Source organism: Drosophila mauritiana, chromosome 2R (assembly GCF_004382145.1).
Source record: "Drosophila mauritiana strain mau12 chromosome 2R, ASM438214v1, whole genome shotgun sequence".
Classification (NCBI taxonomy): domain Eukaryota; kingdom Metazoa; phylum Arthropoda; class Insecta; order Diptera; family Drosophilidae; genus Drosophila; species Drosophila mauritiana.
Window position 1 is genome coordinate 5,732,564 of NC_046668.1, and position 16,385 is coordinate 5,748,948.

General features: G+C 47.4%; 3 protein-coding genes across 5 annotated transcripts in view; all 3 read left to right on the forward strand.

The window, feature by feature from the left end:
- LOC117137511 (protein prickle) overlaps nt 1-16,385 on the forward strand; it is a 58,909-nt gene that overhangs the window by 28,969 nt on the left and 13,555 nt on the right. Inside the window, exon 1 of one of the 3 annotated variants that reach the window (XM_033298992.1) lies at nt 11,551-12,869. The exons of the other annotated variants lie outside the window; for them this stretch is intronic. Within the exon in view, the coding sequence (XP_033154883.1) occupies nt 11,824-12,869 (1,046 nt within the window). The 5' untranslated portion in view covers nt 11,551-11,823. Of the gene's footprint in view, nt 1-11,550; nt 12,870-16,385 lie in introns of those variants that run through there. 3 annotated transcript variants of the gene reach the window in all.
- On the forward strand, nt 272-1,931 carry LOC117137516. Its single transcript, XM_033298999.1, has one exon. It carries the CDS (start codon nt 311-313, stop codon nt 1,919-1,921), a length of 1,611 nt encoding a protein of 536 aa, XP_033154890.1. The 5' UTR covers nt 272-310; the 3' UTR covers nt 1,922-1,931.
- LOC117137514 lies at nt 1,897-4,247 on the forward strand. Its single transcript, XM_033298997.1, has one exon. The coding sequence runs from the start codon at nt 1,963-1,965 to the stop codon at nt 4,132-4,134; it is 2,172 nt and encodes a 723-aa protein (XP_033154888.1). The 5' UTR covers nt 1,897-1,962; the 3' UTR covers nt 4,135-4,247.

Here is a 16,385-nt window from a genome sequence, read left to right on the forward strand (position 1 = left end):
TACCCTATTGTAAAATTGTATTTTAAACAGTAAGAACGCTTTTAAATGTTATGTGACCTGTCTTCTAACCTGCACAGCTAATAATTTTGTGGCATCTGTACGATTTTTCGAGATCTTAAAATTCCCACGATCTATGGATCGTCTGGATTATTGATTTCAATGGAGAATAGATATCTTTAATGGGAACGAAGACATGTTTTTAGCATATTCTTAAATGTATAATCAACAATATTTAGTAAGCATGACATTTAAGTCAAAACTTTCACGAAAGTGTTTACAATATACACCCTAAAATAGGATAAAATTAGAAATGAGTTCAAGCCAGAGAAATGTGCTGATGGAGGAGGATACATCCGAGGGTATGATTCACCCAGATGGCTTAGCCAATGACCTTATAAAGGGAGTTTTCAAAAATTATCCTGAACGGGGTCTCCACGAAGAGTCATCCTTCAGTGTGTCTTCAGGTTCCTTACCGAAGTGCAAGAGTAAAATTGATAGTCGTCTAGATTACTGGAAGAACATGCTTATTCAAAGACGGGCGTTGCAAGAGAGACTGCGAGTCCAACTGGGCAGGAGTCCAGAGGACATGATCCTTAATCAGCAGGGAAAAATAGTGAAACGATCCATAGGAGGCTGCTTGGAGACCGTAGGACTACCCAGCTATTCAGCTGCCGAAATGTTGGGGTGTAAAGAACTGAAAATGGAGGAAGCGGATATTACGCCTGAGCTACCACCCCAAATCCGTAGTTTGGAGGTGGTGGGTAGGAAGATCCAGGCTCATTGCTCGAAAATGTCCGATCAGGTGGGCTGTAAAGAGCCTTTAGGTGCCAGTGACGCTGTCGAGGTGGCCCAATCTACAGTGACGATCCAACAACCAGTTAGCGGACTGGGCGTTCGCATCAATGGAATTAATTTCTGGCCCCATAATCCAGAGTTCTCTCCCACCATTGACCGAACCTTTGCTTGTCAGCCCTTCCAACGTCACCTGCGCCCCATCATACGCATCGAAAACATTGGAAGTCAGGAGCTGAGCCTACAATGGAAGAAGGTTAATTTCTTCTCGAACAACAATACCCTTATGGAAGCCGATCCAGATGACTTCGTTTTTGATGTGGCTCCATTCGTGCTTCTTCCGGGCGAGTTTCGTGATGTTACGGTTCTGTATCAGCCGCGCTGCGTGGCCATTGTAAAGCAGCGCTGGCTGCTATCGACGTGTCCACGCATCTTCTTCTGTCGTCCTTCTGGTTTCACATTAAACTTGAACGGTCGCTGTACTCCCCCCAAAGAATACTTGGACCGCCTCAAAATGGAGAAGCTTCAGGTGTTGTCGTATGCGCCGCTGCCTCCTCTCCAACGGCAGACAGTCACCCTCTGTCCATATGAACGGGAGCTGGAGGAGCGGGAGGTTTTCAACCGGCGGAACAGAAGCTTCCAGTGCCTAACTCACCAAGACTTTGAGCGCCTCATGGCGTTCTACAAACGGGTGAGGCCTCCAAATTCACATGTTTCATCCTGGGACTACAGTGTGCACTCGCTAATCCATCTGGTGTGTAATAGTCGTGACACTCGGCAGCGCATTAAGCACTCTTCGGAACTGGCAAACTTACTAGACGGCTTGCGGAGAACATGTCCAATGCCACTGGTTAAAGCGGACTCAGTTAATAGGCTGCGGAACCGCAATCAATCAAAAATGATTTATGTGCGTGGAATACTAGGTAGTTTACTGGAAGAATGGGAGCAGAGGGTGCATTTCCTTAGGTCGAGGGTCGCCCACGAAGACTCTAGTTCCAGTTTGCGGGAGGCCAATAGCATTCTCCGGTCAAAGTCATTTATGGACTCAATCTGTATGCAGTTGCACGGATTGATTTGCAGAGCGGTCGAGGATATTGTGTCGGTGATCGAGAGCACCGTCCAGATTTAGTTGTCGCCGAGCAGACAATACACAACAAAGCACCCAAACATATGACACTTAAAAACACAAAAAAAAAACAAATAAAAATGAATAAGAGAAACGAATCTGGGCTACTGCCGGGCTCTCGGCACCGCTCGTGGTTGCAGTCCTTCCTCAAGCTCACGGAGTCCTGGAAGGAACCCGATTCGCAGAAGAACGAGGTTGAAATAAAGTCTGACTCCACACAGCTTGAATTCCGCAAGAACAACACGCTTAAGGATGTTTCGGATCGGGATGGCAAGCAGCTAGTGGATGAGATTGTCCACGGCATCTTCGACAAGAAGCACGGTACCATCACGCTATCTGAATCGGAGTGTTCGCTGCAGGAGGACATGCAAGAATCCCTGAGCATGGACCCTCGCCTGAAGCTTTGGTACAACACACTCGAGAACCGTGCAGCTGTGCAGGCCAAGATCCAGCGGAAGCTCGGCCGCCGTCCCGACGAAATGCTGATCAACGGGGGCAGCACAGTAGCTCCCAGGGATCGAGGTACCGTGGTGCGGCTTCTCGACCTTGCCGTTCGCATGAATCCCACTACCTTGATCCAGAAGAAACCTGCTGTTCTTCCCGCCTTGATCACCAGCAAATGCAAACTTCTACCAGAACTGCAAGAGACGCTTCCGTGTGCCGAGCAGACTGGTCGGGCGGACGTGGAGATCACCGGGTTAACCCGTGCCACCAAGCAGGAGATCCTGGGCAGGGCGTACCAACGGCCCGAGATGCCCACTCCGTGGCAGAAGTCGCAGATGCTGGAGAATCGTATTGAGAACGAGAGCAGCGACATAAAGCGCGTCATCTCGTTCTTTCCGAATCTGGACAGACTGGAGGTGGTGGGTGGGCCCGTGCAGCAGGAGTTTACCCACGGCGAAATCAGTCGGGTCGAGCGGGTGTCTTGCGACTCTATTTTCAGCGTGAGCAGCACGTCTCAGATACTACCCGACGAGGAGCAAAAAGAGGAGAGCCCTTCCAGGGCAGAGCCTGACCAGGGAAAAACTGGAGCTGTGGTTTCCCGTGCAGTCGTTAAGATCAACGGTATGCTGTTCGTCAACTCGGGAAAGCGCATCTTTTTGCCCGAGATCGCAAACGTTTTCTTCGAGTGCCATCCGTTCCAGAACGTGGTCAAGGAGGTGGCTTGCGTGGAGAACGTCGGTGGTCATGTGCTCACCTGCCAGTGGTGCTCTGTCGAATCAAAGCGTGCCCCCAAAAGCACTGCCCAATTCCATAACTTCCTCATGTCCCAGGCCAACTTCACCGTTCTCCCAGGAGAGGTGCACGTATGCCGAGCGCTTTTCAGGCCACGTGGATGCTACCTGCTGAAGCAGCGTTATGAGCTCCGCATTTCTCCCAACGTAATCGGTTCTGTGCGCGGTATTTTCTTGGCCCGGCTTACGGGACACTGTACTCCCGCGCCGGAGTACACAAACAAGCTGCGGCGGCATCAGCAACTGCTTACGGACAGGGCGAAGATGAAAATGTCCAGTGACCTGAACAAATACCAGGCTTCCGTAGTGCCCCTTTTGCATCCGCCCGAAGTGATATGTCCTTATGAGCGAGTTTTGGATGAGAGGGAGGTGTTCAATGTAGAAAATCCCGGCTACAAGTGCGAACGGTTTGATGATCTGGAGACCTTGAAGTCACTATACAAAGCTCTTAAGAAACCGAGGGAGCCCGCTTGGGATCTACGCCTGCAGACGGTTCGTAAGGTAATCCTGCGGCTTCCGGAATCCTATAAACGGAAGTTCTATTACGAAAAACTGGTCAAAGTTCAGGAGGAACTCAAGCTGGGTAGAGGCAGAGATTCCCTTACGCATTTCAGCCGGAATGACGAAAGGATTCGGTCCAGGTTTATCTACGTGAGGGGGTGTATAGGCAATGGCATCCAGGAATGGGAGGAGATGATGGCGTCGATGGAACTGAGTGGCCTCAGGTTGGAGATAAGTCACTTTCAGCTAAATGAGGAAGAAGGCGAGCCGCCATCCGACGGGGCCGATTATAATGGCAAAGGATCGGAGGAAAAGCCGTGGATTCAGCAGCTGCGTAGGAAAAACCCATATCAGTATCTCTTGAAAAAACTGCGATCGAGGAAATCTTACAGGGATAGCCTCTACATGCAGACCTACTCGCACCTGTGCGACATGGCCGAGAACGTGGTTTCCGTTATCGAGAGCACCAAAAACGCTTAAAGTAGCTCTACAAAACTGTTTTTTGTAGCTAGTTCGCAATGTTAACGTCCAAATTTAATATGGAGAAGTAATAGGAAGTTGCTAAAACTCTCGCAAAGAAATAAAGAAAAACTCCCCAGGGATGGTCTATTGATTTGGAAATCTATTAGCCCGCCCGGGGTGGGAACTATTTCCCTGCCTGGGGACACACCTGTGCCCCCGATGCGGCGCCAACTTTTCCCATTACGATGGCCCTTTATGGGCCAACAAAATTGCCCATTTCACGGGAGGAATGTGGGCCCACACCCCGCAACCCCCATAATGCTTAATGGCGCGCAAATGTTGGCCGGAAAAGTTTGGCAGCCGACTTCGATTTGAGCTAGTTTGCATTGATTTGATGACACTTTGGGGGCCATTCGATTCCGCTAATAAACGAACCACGTCCAGCCCCCTAAACTCCAGCCATTCCCTCCCAGACTTGGCGTGTCAAAAAGTTGTCTGCACCTTGGGGCTGCTCTTTTGACGTTTCCCTTCCAAATGGTGTCTGATGAAATGTGGCAACGAATGAGGCCGTTATGTTTGCAATTAGCCAAATTGATTTTTTGATAGCGTCAACGCTATCCAACTATAATCCCCATTCTTACACTCAGCCCGTATAACATATTTATTTTCGCCCTTATTAGACTCAGCTAATTGCCTCCGATTTCCATTTTCGTTTCAGGTAAGCCAATCGCAGAAACCTACGCAAGTTCTTTCTTTGATGACCGGCCCCTCGGGAGCTTCACACGCCGCCGATCCACAATTCAAAATGCCATAAATCATGCATCATTGAGGCATCCCAGGATGTGCAACAAAAAGCGGCACGCAGAAACGCAGTATTTCCGTTCACACTCAGCTTCTAATTAGCCTGCGCTGAGATGGCACTAATGTGCGGCCTAATGATCTCCAGTCGGCAGGCAATGATGGTGACCAACTAACATGGTCAGCTGCGAATCAACCTTGAACTCGTCAGCTGGCCAACACGGTTGACATCGCACTTTTTGTCACTTTCAGCCCAGCTTGCAAGGTGGTTGGGAAATATTTTGCTTTCAAACCGACAGACTGACAAGAGGTTTGCCTGATCAGATATTCCATCACCTAAGTACCGGCTTTAAATGTAGCTTAAGTTATATTTTTGGTCACATCTAATTTATAAAAACCACTCTAAATTACTCAAAAGGGATTGGCAAAATCGTATTTCACGGTTACCATATTAAAAACTCTTTTGGGTACCAACGTAGTGTTTTTAAATTATGGGAATCAGTTTGGTACATATTCTTTTGTTTATATATGTATAAGCTCTTCCGATGCACTTCGTCACTACGTGGACTGCGGTGACCACAGTGATTTATTTAGTTTAATAAAGAAGTGCAGGTTTTTATTACTTAACTATTTTAAGTTTATTACTCCTTAAATACCATTAATTTACAAGGTGTTTATTTATTAAAGATTTAAGATTTGAACAGCGCTGCCATCATAATACGGCTGGATTTATAACTACTAAATTTTTACATTCTTAGGAAGGTAGAATACGGAATTCTCTATTTATGAACAAAAGGCATTCTATGTTAAAACCCAATTATTTTCTAACAGAATCTTGAAAAGTTGTTCAAATACTTCAGCATATAGAATTTATTGCTTGCAAAAAGAAACAAGAAACTTAAATTTCCACATCAGACTTAAACGATAAAATATTAGGAACTCAGATTCTACACAGAATCTTACGCGCGAGTCTACATGTATATAATTCTAGAAATGGGTATTAAGGAAGCATACTTTTGGGATGGTAGTGTAAGCAATGGACCTATCAAACAAGTTCGATGTTGCAGTTGCGGATTGAGTTGAAGCTTATGATATTTAACTTTTTATATACATTTCGACAATTTTAACGATGAAAACTACTATGAACTATTTTGTTATAGTTAACTACATTTGGTAGTAATCGTATTTTGGCAGCTCGTTGAAAGAACACTAAAGCAGTTCCACAAACGCATTCATCGAACACGATCCACACAGCCAGGGATCAAACCACACAGAAATCCACATCTGGGCGGCAGGTTCGATCAGTCTGAAAGCGTCGTCAGTTGCGAGCGGTTTACACCTGGCAACAGGTGCGGTTAGTCGTCGTGTAATCCGTCTGATCGATCGATCGATCGCGCGCTCTTCGACTATGTCGATTTCGGTCCACGTTATCTTGCGCCAGATCTGTCATTTACCGTTTTTCAACCAGATCGGAGCAAAGTGCACAAAAAGCTACATCAGAAAGCTGCTAACTGAATTCGCAACAATTGCATAAAATTGACAAAAGCCAGTGAAGTGCAATCCATAATCCAGAGTGGTCCCTATCAGAGCCAGCTAAATAAGTCTGGCAGAGTGTTCCTTCCTCGGGCCAAGTGAATTAATGCAACAATAATGCAACAAACGCTCAATTACGCTAAAAGCACAGGATAAGCCAAACGGGCAAGTGAGGTGTGATTTAAGCCATGTTTTCGCCTGGGGATTGTCAACGCAACACGGATACCAGCAGATACTCAAACTCCTCCACTGATACAAACACTTTTGTATTCGTATTCAGACACAGATACAATCGACAATAAAATTACATTAAAAATCACATGAAATTCGAGACCGATTGATATGCGAGGCACAGACGTCGGGCCGGCTGCCCTAGCGCAATATTTTTATGGGATTATCGAAGGTCGAGAATCTGTTAGCCAAGGTGTGTGGCTGGTACTTAGCAAACGAAAGACTTGAGCAACGAACTTTGGACATGCCCAGCTCGACGGTGTAATGGCTTTCATAAGCTTATGCACATTACACGTCAACCGAAGTGCTCAGCTTGATTTATTTAGATGCGTTAAGTTTTAATCGCCATTCGCAGCGCACTTTCACCAACTTGCTGCAGCCTCGCGGAATGAAGTCATAACCAAATAGGCTTACGACCCGCTCCAGCACATAAAACATGACTCGTCTAGCCATAAAAACACTTGCCAAAGCCCGAAAATAATTTGATTACCGCGCACAGCTCTCGGCTTTCTCCGCCGCTTGATCCAATTAGTTTTCGGTGGGCCACAGTGCAGATGGAGCTGAGGATCTACGGATCTGGGGATCCGAAGCAGCTGCCACCCACAGCAGTGTAATGAAACGGGCTTACATGGCGGCAATGTGTCAACAATGGCTTGTTAGCAATTGCTTTTCAGCCCAGTGTGTGTGCGTGTGTGGGCTGCGGACAGGGGCTTGCAGCTGAAAACACCTTATTGACAAGAGACATTTGACTCGAACTGCACGTGTGTGTGGGCCGGGGTTGAAATTTATCTCCGATTTCTAATTGCCTGACATGCCAATTTGAATTTAAAGCGCACCGATAGTGGTTCTGCGGCGCATTCCTCCGCGGTGTATGTACATAGCCCAGGCACGGTGGCCATAAAGCACCAACGGAACACTGCAATTCGCTCTGGTCTTTTATGGCCCGGCCAACTAAATCAATTTTCGCACTGCGGCTGGCTTCGGGCTTCGATTCCGGGCTTTATTGAGAAATTCTTCATAATTATGTAGCGTCGGCCGGCGGCGGTTCGAAATAAAACTGTTGTTTATGGCCGAGTTGCGGCAACTAGTTGCCTCAATTATGGCGCTGCAGCATCAACTTTCTCCCTCACTTTGGGCCAACTGCCACGGCTGCTTAACCCCAATCGACGCCTCTAACTACTAACTAACTGGCGTGTTAATTTGTTGGTTAGTTTCCTCCGCACGCAGCCATCTAGCCACAATTGCCGGAGCATGAAGGCAAGATGCTCCGGCTATCTGAGATACAAAGCAGCTAAAGAATCCCGCCTCGAAATAGATTGGCCACTTTACAGTTATCGGCTTGGTTTTGTTAGCATAACAAAAGGTCCGAGTGGGTCAACAACCTAACCTTCGTTATGTCAATCTCTGTGTCTGTGCCCCACCATTTGCATATTACACATGTCTCACGTCCATTTAAAGACGCAATTAACGAACCATTTCCCAGCTATTCATCATTGGCGAGCGAATTTCGGTCCGTAAATTAATTAGGCCGCGTTATGAGCTTTTGAGGCGGGAAGTCGTAAATAAGTATTGGATCCGTCGATGGACGTATGCAAACGCCAATTTGAACTGTCATCCTGTCAGCTCGCGTTAGTTTCCCAACCATCTTCCAGGCAGATAAGAACGGGTTCCCAGGAAAATGGAGCAACGTTAGCTGGCCTGGCTCACTCGTTTCCTCTCACTCAACTCCGTTTGATTGCATTTGACATTTAACACGAGTGCGCTGCAGATTAGACCGGCAACTGCCTGCCGCCCACAAGGTAACCATTTTGGAGGCGTGCCGACTCGATTTTCATTTCACTTTGTTTTCCGCGACATCGAACGATTTTCGAGCTGGCAGCGATCGGGTTTTATGTGAGCGCAATAAAAACCCGAGAAGGAATTCCATTTCTGCTCGGAGCAATCAATTTCGATGGCGACAAAGGCGTTTAGCACCCCGCTCCACCGATAAGCCAGGCGTGAGATTATTATCCGAACCAATGAAATATGAGGCCCAGACAATGGCTCATTAGATCTCTAGGCTTTCGCCCAAACTAGTTTGGCTGGCGGGCCTAAACTGTGTAATTATTACGGCCTGGCCCAGCCGTAGCTTTCAGAGTCTCAATTTATAGTTCGGCGGTAAAATAGACAAACAAGTTAATCCATTAGCGAGTGAGACATCCCGCCTGACTGCCAAACAGAACCGGAAAGAATCCAGCTCCGCAGACCGCTTTGGGTGCATATCTCTTATTGTTTATATTGTCTCCCTGGCGGGATTCGTATGGTAATATCGGAAAATGTGCCAGCTGCATAATAAATTATGAAACTTTACAGTTGCAGCCGCGCTGAATGAGTTGTCACGTCTGCGGCTTTCTAAACCACTTAGGTAGGCAGTGATAAGTCCATAGATATGTCAGATTCTGTGGCGCTGAATGGGGTTCTTGATAACTTGATAACACAATTTCAACCCGTTCAAAAGAGATTTTCCGGGCAAATGCGGCTCAAGTGGGCGCAACACTACACACAAAAGGTTGAGTGCTGCGGTGAACGGCTTAACTGCGCGCTGGGAAAGTAAACCAAGACAAAGCAATTGACTTTTTAACCTGCATTTCTGTAAATTACACTCCGAGAAAAATCTACATAAATAGTCATAAAATTAATTGCGCCTGTCTGCCATTTTCCACGCAGTTTCCCAGCCGCCGGCCATGAAAACTTGAGCCCCGGCAAATGCCCGGCAATAAAAGGCACCATAAAACTACCATACTTGAGTTTATGCCGTATGCAAGGGGGGACACTCCTGGTCAACTGGGTAATTCCGACTGGGGATTGATGACAGAGCCGCCGGCCATTGAAACTAAAGTAGAGTCGTATGGAAAATCGCAGTTAGCAGCAACTTCTGCATTTGTCTCGGCTGAGGCGTGTGCAAACGCGCATACGCCCCGTTGGCCTAGTGCGATTTCAATCAGCCACTTCCAATGGGTCAGGCATTGTCAGATATTAACGCCGGCAATTTGGCATCGGATAAATTACGCGACAAGCATCGATGGCGTCACTTACACATGTCGAACAACCGCCATCAATAAATACTAACGGTGCCTTGCGGCATCAACTCCGCATCCACATCCAAAGTGCTGGCATCTGGCATATGGCATCTTGGATCTGGGATCTGGGATCTACAGCCTTCCATCTTCTGCCTCGGACCAACCGCCGGAAGTCTTTGTTTGGGCATTCGCTGGCCGCCCGGCTCCAGTTTTTCTTTATGATTATTGTGTGATCGCGTTTTAATCGCATCGGGCCAGAGCTCTTTGTGGCACATGTGAATCATGCACAAGTGCCGCTTTTCCCATTCGGAGACCGGTTTTCCCCACTTACCCACTCATTGGGCTCTAATCACACCCGCTGTCTAACTGCAAATCTGGCCGGGATCGCGTGCTGCGGCCCCGACTTTGTTGCGGTTGGAAATCATCTTCAATTTCTGTGCTAGCCGGAAGCCAGTTGCTCCATTCGGGCGGTTATGATTGCGATTCTTCTTGTTTATAATTCAATTATAGTCCTCCTCCGTTCCGAACCTCGAATTCTTCTGTCGAGTTTTCTGGATGGAATGTGTGCCTACGCTGCGTGTGATGCATGCAGAGAAAACGCTATAATTTCTCTATTTGGATATGATTAATGCAAAAACTGATCTATTTATGGCATTCTAGCATGAACCTTGAATTGAGCTACTCTCGAATTCATCATGAGAATGGACATATTATGACAGTTTTCGTTTAGCATTGAAAATGGTCCCGTTGGCCGTTTAACTTTAAATTGAGTTGTCACTAACGAACTGACGTCATTCCGTTTTCAAGCTGTGTGCTGGTACCTGTGATCTTTGATCTCAACTCTTTGGTAATCTGATAAATATTGCCTCCGCTCTTGATTGACAGCTTTTCCCTGGCATTGATCTCATAAATATGAGCCGAGGCCTCGCTTTTTGTCGACTCCATTAAGGGGTCTGCGAGCACTAAGCTAAGAGCAGCTTAATGCACTCTGGAATTCCCAGATACTCGCAGCTAGAGATAGAGATACAGATACAGATGGACAAACACACACAGGATACATGTGGTACGTGGATGACGGTAAGCTGCAATTGCTGCCGAGGCATTTGGCTACCACTCAAGCAGCTGCGGCAGTCACCGCTGATGGCGATGATGATGAAGATGAAGATGAAGTTATTATTATCTGACAAGGGCATCGCCGCCATGGAAACTGCAGTGGCTCGCACTTAGCGAAGCTGTTTTCCACGTTTTCCGCCGATGCCTGCCGCCCCTACGTGTCTGCTGTCTTTATTAGGGGCGTGACTAATCGGCTCGATGCCTGATGGCCGATGCCTTATGGCTTATTCCCGGTGTCCGTCCGATGGCTGCCATCACCATCTCCGCTCTTAGCCATTAGCCATTAGCAGTGGTAAGCGCGTTCGCTTCGCTATTTGCCTTACATCCAATCACTATTAAGGGCTCAAGCTGCCAATTCGCAGTGTCTACACAAATTTGATTAAGTTTCCTCCTCGAGCTGGCGGCTTCCGTGTTCGGTTTGGGGAAAGTGTTATGCTAGTGCCACGGCGATTTTCATCTCGTTCGAAAGTAAATTATAGGCAATCGATCAAGGCGGTGAGCAAGGCTTTTGTCTCATCTCCAATTTCCAGTCGAGAAAGTTGAGTTTTCCTCGGGCTGGGTATCTGTATCTGAATTGAATAAAGTGGTATTCAAAAAAGTAGGACAATGCCACTAAAAAATTATGCGCCTATAAATATTGATTGTTTATAAAGAGATATAAATTAACTAGTTCCTAATCAATGCAGTGACAATACCATGTATTTTAAAGAATGTATGTAACGCACAAAAGAGTACAAAATGCTTGAGACGCCACAAACAAACGCCGAATTTAAATAAAAAAAAGTGTACAGAAAACTACAATCATGTAATTAAAATTCCACTCGAAGCTAAATTTACGAGGAAAATGTGAAAAAAAACATGTAAAACAAAAGCGACCAAAAAGCAGATACAAGAACAGAATGACACTGCCGACAAGGAAAGACAACGAGAACTGAAAAATAATTACGGGCCCAGAACAATAATAATAAGCAACATGAGCAGCCTGTCAACCGGTGGAGGAGCAGGAGGCTCCAGCGGAGGACCGGGGGGAGCAGATGCCGCCGCTGCTCCTGCTGCTGGCCAGGCAACAGTAACGGCCACTGGCAACATGGAGCCGGCGATGGTGCCACGTACCGCCAATTTGCTGGCATGCAAACAATGGTGGCGCGTCTGCTTCTTGTACGGGGACCAGCAGAAATATTATCGACAGCTCTATAGCAAGGCGGCGGCCCAACGGCTGGCGGACGCTAATCAGGACCCCGACAATGCCCGCGATCGGGAGTACGACACCGTGGACTGCGATCTTATCGCCGGGCAATTAGATGCCGTCGAGGATGCTGACGATGGCATCGATCTAGGCGATCACTCGTCGACCCCGAAGGGAGGTGCGGCGCCGGCGGGCCGTCCGCTCTTCCCGCTCTCCTCCTCGCCGCGGCGCAGCAAGAAGCTCCTGAGATCCCTGCGAGCCCATGTGCGCGGGGAGAAGCTGCCGAAGAACGACACCACGACGGCTAACGAGTCCAGCGAGGTGACCCAGCGGAATGCCAGGGTGACCGTTCTCGACGACCCCTTTCTATTCGGCATCGACGCAGATCACTTGGGCGATCTCGTGGTGCGGGGCAAGCGGTACAGTCCACTGGACGCCACCGAGAACATGGCCAGGTTCTATGCGGAGCAGGAGGCCACGGCCCAGGTCCTGGAGATCATCGAGCAGGAGGAGGAATCTCCCGAGCAGGAAGCTCCCAAGCCCGCCCTACCGCCCAAGCAGAAGCAGCAACGTCCTGTGCCGCCACTGCCACCACCACCAGCGAACCGGCTCACCCAGGACCAAGGAACCCAACCTGCAGCACCACAAGTGCCCCTGCAACCCCTGACCGCCGGCGATCTTCAGTTTCTAAACTTGAGCCTGCGGCAGAGGAGTTTACCGCGCAGCATGAAGCCGTTTAAGGATGCCCACGATATCAGTTTCACTTTCAACGAACTGGACACGAGCGCCGCACCGGAAGTGGCCACAGGAGCCGCCCAGCAGGAGTCAAATGAGTGAGTAGCCATTTCCAGCCAGTCCATTTGTCAGATGCAATTTGGCCGCCCTTGGCAGCCGCCTTTCCTCCAAGCCTGCTGACAATTTAAATGCATAAGTTTTGTTGCCGCGGTGATTGATTACCAGGAGCACCAAGTTCAGAAGGAGCTGCGGCAGCAACTTGTTGTGCAAGACGTTGCCGAGGCAGGAGTCAATGAACACACATTGCGTGTTCTGCGACCAAGACGAACCGCAAAATGCACGCAACAAGCTGCAGCCAGCAACATCAGCTACTCCGGCAACTTGTTCTTGTCTTGGCAGCCAGAAACCAAAACTCCGTAACAGTGGTGACATCCCTTCCGAAAATCTATTCGGGAGAAAGTACACCAAAAAGATGAAAACAACAAGAGATTTCTGGGTGATTTCATGAGTTGTTTTTTATAATTGAGATCATCTTTGGCATTGATCGTAATATCGATTTCAAAACTTATTGGTTTTCGCAAAGTATTCTCTCATATAATATTTAACCTTGTAGAATATATGGCATTTCACCGGTAAATCTCAATCGGACCTTTAAATTTGAATTCTATTTGTTGAAACTGCCCTGGGAAATGAGATTTTGAATTATGAATTATGAATCTTAAGACTTCAGGTTTTGCGGTTCTGCCTGATTTCGTTTAACTGTAGCACACTATAACGAGTTTTAACTGCATACTATAAAAAACAATCTAGATATTTTTAGGAACCTTTAGGCTGTTTCTAAAAAAAGACACCTCTACTTAAACCTTTTTAAAATATTATAAAACCTAACATAAAATCGTATATCGTGTATCGTAGCCGTTAAAATTTACTGAAGCCGTAACCCCTTACAAAATTCCTCATTATAATACTTCTCGCTGAATGTGTTTCAAAGAACTCAACTCAAATAACAACTCATAATATCTACCGATGTTTTATATAATTTTTTGTTGTTAGCATGTTACAACTATCCGTAATAGATAGATAGTTAGATTCACCTCAGCTTCCACTCGGAAAAAGTTTTGCAGCCACTTTGCCCCAGTGTGCCTCCATCGCCAGTCTGGTTTCGTTGCGCTACGTTGCACTCTGGTGCCGAGGACCCCTGCCCCACATCCCTTGCTTATACGCATCACTCACAACGGCGACGGGGCTCTGGGTCTCCACTTACGCGGCCATACTCGGGTTACGCATACGACGCAGTGCCTCTGGGCCGGCGGCACAAACGACAACTGCCAAAGTGTGATTTACCAGGGGCCTTTGTGCGTCCCTCGCGGGTCTCGATCTTTCGGCAGATCGGTTGCAGCGGCTTATATATAGTGTACATAGTGGGATGCGGTGGAAGCGGCGGAAAAAGCGAGGAGCTGGCGCAATTTCAGAGCTCTGCTCTGGCGAGCTCCGCTTTCATGTCATGATTTTGCATAATGCCATGCAAATATCGGGCCCTAAGCCTAAGTTATTGTGTTTTGCGGATGGCAGGCACGCAGCTTATGAAATATGGCCGCGATTGTTTTCCCTCAGCCGCATGACATTTCCTCCTTTTCATTCTGCCAGGCAATGGGTACCTGGGGTGGGTTGGAAAAACAATATTGGCATATATTTCCATGGACATTTAGGGCTCTGATTTAGTATGCAGCCTTTCGTAGCAAACAAAAGACTTAGGCAACGAACTTGCGCGACTTGGGAAACTGAGTTGGGGAAGAGGCACAACTCAATTAGTTGCTGGCCAAGCTCATCATGGCACTGCTGATGGCGATGACGACGATCAACTTTGGCAACCACAAATTAGAGAGCAAAGCCAAGCTCGGGAGCTGCATTGCCAAACGGCCTGCTAACAGGAACCGCCAGCTATTCCAAGCGATTCCAAGCGATTCCAGCAAGAAGGCAATCAAAGCATAATTAATAATAATAACACACGCCGTTTTGATATGCCTCTGACACGGCTTCAACCCGATCTGTCTGCAATCCGGTAGCCACACGCGATTCTTCACTCTCAGTTCTCGCTTCTCGAATCTCAAATCTCGATTCTCAATTCTCGATTCTCGCCCAGAAGCCCACAAGCCCAGCGGCTGCCATCGATGAGAGTTCCACCGCATTCGCATTAGTTCCCAGATCTATGCAAAACTGCGGGTTTCGAATCTGGTTTCGCCTGGCCTTTTAATTGCCTGGGCCCCAGAGCGCCTAATGAAGATATTAAAAAATTGCACTGCAATAATTTCTCCGGCTGTGGCCGAACGAATGGCTTCTGGTTCGTTCGCATTCTGCGCAGGCAATTAACTTGTGTTCAGCTCGTGTCTAAGCATTCAATTCAATCTTGGCTGCCATCGAGTGCCGCATAAATCTCGAGAGCTTAACCGGGATCGGGATCGGGATCCTCGTCACGGCCCGCGTCTCCAATTCGCGTCAAGGGGCGGAATCGGGCGGGAACGCATTTACGACTTGTTTGGCAGTCGAAATGGAGAAAACGATCGGATGCGTTCGAAGTTACTTAAGAAATTCTTAAAATATGGTTTTACAGCCATCACTTCTTTAGCATCCGCGGCCATACTTAATATTTATGGTCTGTTCAGGGAGCAGAAAAGTTGGTAGATGTATTAATTGATGGATTTAGGTAAAACTGTGTTGCTTTGGAGTGGAGTTTTGATTCAGGTGCTAACTACAATAGTCACAGAAGAAGCAACACATCTCTGAAATGCATTTAAAAGTTGTCGCGTCTTTTAGTCTCTAAAATATATAATAAAAAAGATAACCAGTTCGATATCTAAAGATAAGGGGTTTCTTTTAAACTCCAGAAACCCAACATCGAATTCATCAGTATTATAATTTTTTAAGTTATTGTTAGTTTCATTATATGCGGCTTATTACTATTAACTGTTTCTCAATTAAGTTTTATTGCTATTAAATATTTTCCGTGCTTTTACCAATTCATACTCTTGTGCTTGTGCATTCAGATTCTCATCGATGGCATTGCCACATGGACACCAACCACCACCATTGCAATCCTTCGCAGCCCATCCATATTGATTTTGGTTTTAATTAACAAAGCCATTAGGGGCACTCGCCTGCGAGTTGCAAATGCCTCCGCCCCTGACAAATGCCGATGCTTTTGTGGGCGTGGCCGGGTAGCTGGCTGTGTTGCAGATGCAACTTAATTGCAACAGCAAAGAGCAGCCAGAGCGACGCTGATGGCGGCGGCGGCGGCTTGCATGACTTGGCCCAGACAATTGGCCAACTGGCTCTGCAGCTCTGCGGCTCTGCGGCTCTGAGCCGCTTAGCTCCGCTTTTAGCCGGCGCCACGAAGTGCGAGACAACAGCGACAACAGCGCGAAACAGCCTTTGTGATTTATTTATGCACGGCGATAAAATATGATTTTGTTTTCGTTTTCGTCATTTTGGCTCGCAGTCTTTTCACTCGACTACTCACTCGCTGGTAATGTGAAAATAAACCAAGGCCATTAAGCGTCTCCGCTCATGTTGGCCATGCTAATTGCCCCAAAGTGGCGGGCGGTCGATGGGCGGGG